An 8,849-nucleotide genomic window follows, 5' to 3' on the forward strand; every position below is an offset into this window, starting at 1 on the left:
TGAAAGGAGTTTGTATATTCTCCCCATGTTGCGTGAGTTTCCTCCAAGTACTCTGGTTTCCTCCCACACTCCAAAGATATACTGATAGGTATGACATATAGATTGTGAGCTCCAATGGTGACAGTGATGATGATATCGGTAAAGCGCTGTGGAATTAATGGCGCACTATAAGTGAGTAAAATAAATAAGTAAACTCCATGCACTATGTAACAAATGTAACAAAGATTGCACGAAGTTCTAGTGTATGCTGGCACAATTTAATAATAAAGCACAGTAAGGCTATGTTCACAAATTGCATTTTTTCAGCATTTTTTAATGCGTTTTTTTATGCTAATTTTTGGCTGTATTTTACAGTACCAGCAAAGTCTATGAGATTCCAGAAATCTCCTGCGCACATCTTCGTTTTTGTTTGATTAGTATTTTGTGCTTTGCATGTTTTTTTTCAGAATAGAGCATGTCACTCCTTCAGCGTTTTTTCAGCGTTTTTCACCCATTGGAGGTAATGGGTGGTGAAAAAAAACTGAAAAAATGCACGAAAAAACGCAGGTGTCAGTTTTTTTTTTTGTGCCAAAACCAGAATGAGATTATTTTTTTCCACTGTACTTTATGTACATGCATAAAGAGAGAAAAGGACAGTGAGAAAAACACAGCAAAAAACTCACCAAAAATGTAGCAAAAATGCAGCTAAAAAATCAAGAAAAATCCTGAACAAACCTCCTGGCAAGAGATCAGGTTTTGCTTCTGAAAAGCAGAAAAAACGCGCAATGTGTGAACATAGCCTAAGAAGTGTAATTCATGTTTCTACAATTGGGTAATGTATCACCTGACATACAATGTATTTAACTTAAATATTCATATTTTCAATCAATACAAAATGTAAGAAAACAATTATCCCAGTGCATTCACATGTTTACTTCCATATACACTATGTTCCTATATGCAAAAATTAAATCAGAACTATTCAGCATATTCAATATACATATTGGACATTTTGCAAACAGTATACAGAATAAAACCATGTACTATGTATTACTAAAACACATGGAAAAAGTAGAATTTGGAAATGACGTAGAGGAAACCTTCTGAAAATGATATAGTAGAGCAGAGTTACATGACATCACATGTGGAGTGTGGTTATAGATTACTAGAAGATAAAACCTCTACATAATCCTGATTTCCATGAATTTACAATTCAATACCTTACTACACCGAAGCAGTGTAGAAATATCTAATTATAGTTACATTTCTTCGTACATTCCTGGACAATATCATATATACACTCACGTCATCCTTCTCTTGGGGACATTTGTCCTTTTCAACATAATGATTTTTGCAGCCTCATGCTCTCATCTACCTGCTCGCTGTCTACAAATCAGAAAACCCTATTTATAAGAGGAGGAGCTGAAGAAGGACTTTAAATAGAGAGCGAGAGTCTCCTGTCATCCCAAGCATCTGGGTCTTCTCTCCCTGGAAAGTGCACTGAGAAGATTTCTGCAGCCATGAAGTTCCTCATCTTCTTCGCCCTAGTGGCTCTTGCACTCTCTGCTCCAACTAAAAAGCCTGGTGAGAATATTTTCACTTGTAGAATGTATGAATAGATGTTCTTCTCATAGGTTGATCTGTTTGCCATCACATTGTTATCATGAGGACCATGTTATGTCCTTAGTGCCTGTCAGAATGTGCTTGAACGCCCCTATGACTCCCTAAGGTAGTACTATAGGAGCCTCTATGTGATTCTGTCTGTATGTAGTGCCGTACGGTAGTAATAGAAATATTTTCTTTTAGAGGAATTTAATAAGTAATCCTAAGGAGGGACAACTGAAGCTCCATTTTCCTCTATAGGATCTCAGCAAAAAGTAGTATAACCGTATTCACAAGACGTAAAGTTTACTCTTGATGTTACAACTGATGAAAAAAAGGTTTAGAGAAAGGGTTATTTCTAAGTTTGCATCTAAATGCGATATAATTTATTGAGAGGTGTTTTGTTATGATAGTATTATTTATGTAGAAGGTCAAGGGGGTTTCCTAAATGTATTGTCATACTTAAATGGATGTATCTTTTGCTAAAGATCCTTTTTCTAATTGGTTTCCAAGTGTAACGTTCAAAAATTTTACACTTTTCACCTTCTGTAGCCTCGGGGTTGCACCTACAAATGCTGGATACAGGATGGGTTAACTGAGAATATATCAATGAGCTCATTCTGGCAGTCCAATGAGAGAGCTTATGATTCCTTTATTTGCCTTTTTTGAGCTCATCTCATCTGATTTATGACCAATGAAAACCTCAAAATTGAATGTGCAGTGTGTACTTGCAAAACAGTAATTATTGTTAATGAAACTGAATTGCACAAATGATTTTTAGCCTCAAATACATGCATTTAAGTATATAAAAAAGTTTTTTGATGAAGGTTGACTTGTTTGAAGCACAGTTTTCAAAAGGAAGACATACAGAGCTATAATATAGCTAGCATAGAACCATAGAAGAATATAGGGCTATGGGGGTTAATTAAAAAAAAATAAATAAAAAAATAATAATAATTAATAAATATTTTTTAAAAATCACATGTTCTGTTAGCTGTCATACAATCTTACAGAGCTGTTGCAATTCTGCATCTTTTCTAAGTTATACGATTACCTTTAGCTTTCATTATTTTCTGCAGTTGTTAATTGAAACAAATGATTATGTAATTGTAGGTTTTACATCTTTAAATATAAACGTAAATTGCATGTCTTCTCTTCATTATCGTTCTGCCTTTTCACCTATCACAGAAAAATATTTTTTTTTGTCTCAGAAAAACCACCTGAAAGTCCTAAACCTTCACATCCACCACCCAGTGGCACTATCCATCCCATTGACCATGATCATGTAACAGGACTACCCCCAAATTATAACTCTTCCATGCCACCTCATCCAGAAGATTCGGTAGATTCCAATGAACAAACATTTGACCAGCACAATGTAACGGGACATAATAACTCTTCCAAACCTCCCAATTCAGGAGATTTGAATTCAAGTCATCCTAAACCTGGTGGAGGCCCATCACCCTCTGTCAAGCCACCAGCTAAGCCTGTATCACAAGCCAAACCTGTACCACAAGCTAAGCCTGAACAACAAGCCAAACCTGTAACACAAGCTAAGCCTGTACCACAAGCCAAACCTGTAACACAAGCTAAGCCGGTATCACAAGCCAAACCTGGAGAAGTAAGTTGAGTAATAATTGACCGATAACATTTATGATGGACATACACCTCTCTGTAAATAATGGGAGCTTTTAAGAAAACGTACTTATGTTGTAATTGATGCATAGCAAAACAGATTTTCCATTTAGAAAACTAAAAATGGCGGTAATCACAGTTCATATCAGAAATTGCAGTAAAATTGGGTGTTCCTTAGCTTTTCAAAGAACTTGAACGCCAAAGGGAATGTTCTGTACCTAAATGGTGTGTAATATGTATTCATCTCTGCTAACATCTATTTCAGATTACTAAACCTAGACCCAAACGACATGTGAATCATGCTGAGAATCATCCAACAGGAGCTCCACATGGAGATCACACACACTCATCTCACACACATGAAAGTGGTGCAAGCAAAGCAACGCACCCAGCTAACCATGGTGGAGGCAAGCCAGGAGGACACAAAGGCCAAAGTAAGTTGTGATTATTCTTAATTTGTGAGTTGCCAAATTTGAAATCTTTCTTCTTAATTTTCTGCTCCTTTCTGCTCCAAATAGCAAGGAAGCACAATCCACGCCACTGCCCATCATTTGTAGATGAAAGTTCAGGGAAAAAAGGGTCCGGCTTCCAGATCCAATTGCAAATAAAATCACTATTTTATTGTTAATCCATTAAAAAGATCTACACATTGCAAAAATAAAATGAATTAATGCCAGGATTACAAACATTTGGCGTTCAAAATGTGTAGGTTTCACGGAGGTTTCCCCCTTTATTTCTTTATTTCTTGCAATATGTATATCTGTTTAATGGATTAACAATAAAATCACTATTTTATTTGCAATTGAATCTAGAAGCTAGACCCCTTTTTTCCTTGAGGTTGTAGTTCGGGGCTGCTCTCTAAACGCAAGTTGCGAGTTGGAAGTAAAGTTGAAGGTGCTGAAAGGGGTAACTTAATTTTGCAAGTCCAAAAATTAAATTGAATCAGATAAAAAAGAGTCAGAACTTACCTGATAAAAACCTTGGTGCTCCCTACCAGCCTCTGTATACAACCTATAGTGAATATGTACTCTCTGCCCCCTTAATTACTGCAGCTAATTGTAGGTTGCTGCAGTCACGTATGTAAATGGCATGCAATCACTGCACTGCATTGGTTCTTTTGTTAATTTACCATTATACCTTCCTTTTCACCTTTTTTGTTATTTCTTGACCCTTTAATGCCTTAAGGCCATGTTCAATTGTTCAGTATTTGGTCAGTATTTTACATCAGTATTTGTATGTCAAAACTAGGAGTGGAACAATCAGAGGAAAAGTAAAATAGAAACACTTGCATCTGCATTTTTCACTCACTCCTGTTTTTTTCTTACAAATAAGGCGCAAAATACAGTAATAAATACGACAGTAAATAATAAATACATGTAGTTAAAAAAAGGTTTAAACAAATAAAGAAATACCTGATTAATTTAATAAAGACACAACAAAGAATGTAAAAAATGACTTCTTATACATTTATGCTGCAGCAATGAAAAAACTAATTTGTGTGATTTTAAAGGCAAAAGTCCTAAATAAAGATCATAAAATATTCAATTATATTAAATCTAAAGTAGGAAATTTGTATAAAGAGAGAATTATACGGATTATCACAGGATAACTATTCTTGTTGCAAAGTCAGAGAAATGTCCTAACTTGTTAATGAGTAATTTTAGTAGCATTTTAGATGTCCAGACTTTTCTAACCATTCTATTGTATATTATTATGTTTTGCAGAAGGCTGAGAAGAACGACTTCAGCATTTATGATGGTTTAAAATGTCTCCTTAAATGGATTAGCAATAGTCAGCAAAGCAAGAAAATAAAAAAATATATATATATAAAAATGTGTCCATGAATTTTTCTTTTTTGAACGAAATTTGTATGAGCTTGGAGAATTTTGTATTTATCCCAATTTAGAAATAAATTAAAAAGGCCGAACTGAACAAATAAACATAAATTGCAGGCAGGTGTGATATAGTTTTGGTAAAAAGAAGTCATGTTTTTCTAACCACTACAATCCCTTTAGAATGGTAAACTACCAGTACTAGAACAATGCAGCCACAAATCACTAATAACAGAAATAAGTTCTCCTTTTTGAAGTCTGTGAGAGTTAAGTTTTCATAACTTCCACATGGTTCAATTCCATTGCTGTGGCAATATAAAATGGAATCTGTAGTAGCATCAAATCCCCCTTTCCAAACTGCATATATGGTCATGCAGGTCTTTGACAGGTAAATCCATCCCCACCTTCACATCTTCTATCTATTGCTGCATTCCTTAGTGATCAGAGTTTTAATTCAGATGCAAATGAGATACTATGGATACCTAAGCTACTGCAATGCCCTGCACATAGGTTAAGCAACATAGCAAATCAGAAGAACTATACCTCAATTGGAGGTATTTGCTAACATCATTATTACACCTAATACATATTGCAATAGGATCTTGGAGATGGGAATATTCCTTTAAGTTCACTGGGCAAAATTGAGCACATCCCCAGCCTCTGGTTCTCCAGGTTGTTTCCTGCCTAGCATTAGCCTTTTTATCAGATTGATGTTACACATGCACGGGGGTATCAAACATGCTTCCTGTTGCAGGATACAAGGCAATATAAAATGGAATCTGTAGTAACGTCAAATCCCCCTCTCCAAACTGCATATATGGTCATGCAGGTCTTTGAAAGGTAAATCCATCCCCACCTTCACATCTTCTATCTATTGCTGCATTCCTTAGTGATTAGAGTTTCAATTCAGATACAAATGAGATACCACTAATATCTAAGCAACTGCAAATTGACATAGTGAATCAGAAGAACTATATACAATAAGTGGCTCAGGAATTGGTGCAGGAAGGAGGGGTTTGGGTTCCTGGAGAACTGGGCAGACTTCTCAGTTGGCTACAGGTTCTACGCTAGGGACAGGCTGCACCTCAATGGGGAGGGTGCAGCTGTGATGGGGGAGAAAATGGCTAGAAGGTTGGAGGAGTGTTTAAACTTGGGACTGGGGGGGGGTATTCATTTTATAGGTGGGGAAGATAGTGCAGAGAGTGAACTGGGCACAAATAAAGTAATTGGGGGTGGGGTTAGAACAGTCAATATAGTAAGAAGGAATAGAGGTACAGAGACATAAAATGCATGTACACTAATGCCAGAAGCCTCATCAACAAAATGGAGGAATTATAATTAATTTTGTTGGAAAATAATTATGACATGGTGGGGATATCTGAGACATGGCTGGATGAGAGCCATTACTTTGTAGTTAATTTACAGGGCTATAGTCTGTTCAGAAATGACCATACAAACAAGCGAGGGGGGGGTGCGTTTATATATAAAATCATCCTTAAAACCCATCTTGAGTGAGAATATATGTGAATCTAATGAACATGTAGAGTCCCTGTGGGTGGAGATAAGGGGAGGGGGAAAAAATTATAAATTACTGATAGGGGTTTGTAATAAGTCTCCAAAAATAATGGAAGCAGCGGAGAATATCCTCATGAAGCAAATAGATGAAGCAGTGACTCAAGGAGAAGTCATTATTATGGGGACTTCAACTAACCTGAAATACACTGGGGAACAGAAACCTGTAGTTCCAGCAAAGGTAATAGGTTTTTGACAACTATGAGACAATTACCTTTCACAACTGGTTCAGGAGCCAACAAGAAGGGGGGTACAGCTAGACCTAATATTAACTAGTGTTGAGCCACCCCCGTAGTGTTCGAGTTCGGTTCGGTTCGTCGAACACCCGTGTGTTCGCCGAACTGTTCATCGAACTGTTCGTCGAACACCTTCGAACACCGTTAAAACCAATGGCAGGCAAACAAAAACACATAGAAACACATAGAAAACACCTTCAAATGTGTCCAAAAGCTGACAAACTGCTCAGAAGACATAACTAACACATGGAAAAGTGACAAGTACATATAGTCATGCGAAAAGAAAAGAGGTGGAAGAGTAAAAGGAGGGGGAGACACAGATATAGGCATGTCATGCCCTTCTAAAATCCAAAAAGTGAGAAGCCGACACGGCCAGTCCGTTCCTGGCCGTGCCACCTCCGTGTCGCCGGGTTTGTGCCAGAGACGCGGTGGACCCTGACGGCCAGCCCCCCTCTTCCAATACTGGTGCCTGTCCGCTGGTGGGTCGAGCACCCCCGCGGTGGGGGGGGGAAGTAACATCTGCAGAAGAAAGACCATCTTCCAGCCAAACTAAGATGTCGACTTCTTTTCGTGGGCAATGTGACATGATCCCTTTCTTACGGACACGCCCATCGCTAAAAATTCCAGATGAGGCACAAAAACAGCAGGTGCTTCAACGGATATCAAGTGCTACTTCATGTTGGCTATCCTCCTCCTCAATTTCAACTTCACAAATACTCCAGTCCTCAGAGGTGTCACCCCAATCGCACTTGCTTCCTCACAGCTCCCAAGTCTCCAGCTCCCCGTCTGAGTATGGGGTAACACAGATGGTTGAGTCTGCCGAGCTGTTTACTCATACTATAGCCTGGGAAACGGAGGTCTGCTCCAGAGCTTCTGTTAATCCAGACGAGGAAATGATCTGCACTGATGCCCAGAATCTTTATAAGTCGGATCCAGGACGAGATGAAGAAGGTTCTGAGCATAATGTAGACCCTCGCTCCCAAACTGTAACTCCTGTTGGTGGAGACAATGATGAAGATGATGATGAGACTCAAATACCTGATTGAAGCGACAACTTGACTTTTCGGTCAGGGCAGGAAGAGGTTGGCTCTGAGGACGACGGGTGTGATAACACACAGGGTGATGATGACGAGGTTGGAGATCCCACTTACTGTCAACCCACAGTCAGCCAGTCGATGAGGTCAGCGGAGGAGGTGGAGGAGGATGTGACTAGCCCGGGGGATGGGGATGACTCGGTACCCGGGCCTTTGCCTGGCCTTGGGGATGTCGTGGTGGCCGGCTCCCTGGCCCGTACCCTGGGGTCACTCTTTAAAAGGGTGGATAATTGTTAATTTTATAAGAGTTTGTGACGCTACCTGTGGTATCTGGTGAGAAGCACCAGCGCTGAAGCAGTCCACTGAGGCCTGTGATAAGGCAGCTCGATGGTATAGCTCCCCACAGGTGGAGCTAGGTCTCAGGGCAGTGTATGCAGGGGGAATGCAGGGCAGGCGAGACCCAGCTGGGTCAGAGCAAGAACGGGAACGGACACAGTAGTCACTTCAGTACCTTTTACTGGAGGAAATTCAGGCACATCCCAGAGCACTGTAGGGTGAAGGGTGCATATCAGGATCCAATGAGCGGGTGTAGGGCCTCCTGTTTCTTGCCTCTGCGTAGTAAGTTTCTGACCTGCCTGGAGCTAGGCCTAACTTTGTCTCTGTCCTGCGCTGACTGACCTTGTGGTAGGGCCTTCTCTTGGAGTTCACGCTCCCAGTATTCGGAGCCTAAGCGTCTCCTGGCTAAGTAGAGGCCAAAAAATCCATAGTTTGAGTACTTCATGCATGTACCGGCACATGAATATGAAGCATAAGTTGCAGTGGGAAGCTCACTGTGCTACAATGCGGCCTAGCAGGCTGGGCCAATCACCGTCTGCCCCATCTTGTGCATCCGCGGTCTCTTCATCCTCTGTGACTGGGGGGACAGCAGTCACACATGTTTTTGGATGCAGACCTGCCAC

At 39.7% G+C, this 8,849-nt stretch overlaps 1 protein-coding gene across 1 annotated transcript; it reads left to right on the plus strand.

The window, feature by feature from the left end:
• Window positions 1-1,400: 1,400 nt before the first annotated feature.
• On the plus strand, window positions 1,401-5,023 carry LOC141271247 (uncharacterized). Its single transcript, XM_073681364.1, has 4 exons — window positions 1,401-1,563; window positions 2,793-3,202; window positions 3,482-3,650; window positions 4,941-5,023. Exons 1-4 carry the CDS (start codon window positions 1,500-1,502, stop codon window positions 4,946-4,948), a joined length of 651 nt encoding a protein of 216 aa, XP_073537465.1. The 5' UTR covers window positions 1,401-1,499; the 3' UTR covers window positions 4,949-5,023.
• Window positions 5,024-8,849: the final 3,826 nt, after the last annotated feature.

This window comes from Phyllobates terribilis, unplaced genomic scaffold (assembly GCF_046119375.1).
Source record: "Phyllobates terribilis strain yellow unplaced genomic scaffold, ASM4611937v1 Scaffold_5__5_contigs__length_657084704, whole genome shotgun sequence".
Lineage (NCBI taxonomy): Eukaryota > Metazoa > Chordata > Amphibia > Anura > Dendrobatidae > Phyllobates > Phyllobates terribilis.

Excerpts from the sequence above, each read along its gene's own strand:
- LOC141271247 (XM_073681364.1), top strand. The coding sequence starts at position 1,500 with ATGAAGTTCCTCATCTTCTTCGCCCTAGTGGCTCTTGCACTCTCTGCT. Across the intron at positions 1,564-2,792 it reads TGCTCCAACTAAAAAGCCTG|AAAAACCACCTGAAAGTCCT; the intron begins GTGAGAATATTT and ends TTTTTGTCTCAG. Across the intron at positions 3,203-3,481 it reads CACAAGCCAAACCTGGAGAA|ATTACTAAACCTAGACCCAA; the intron begins GTAAGTTGAGTA and ends CATCTATTTCAG.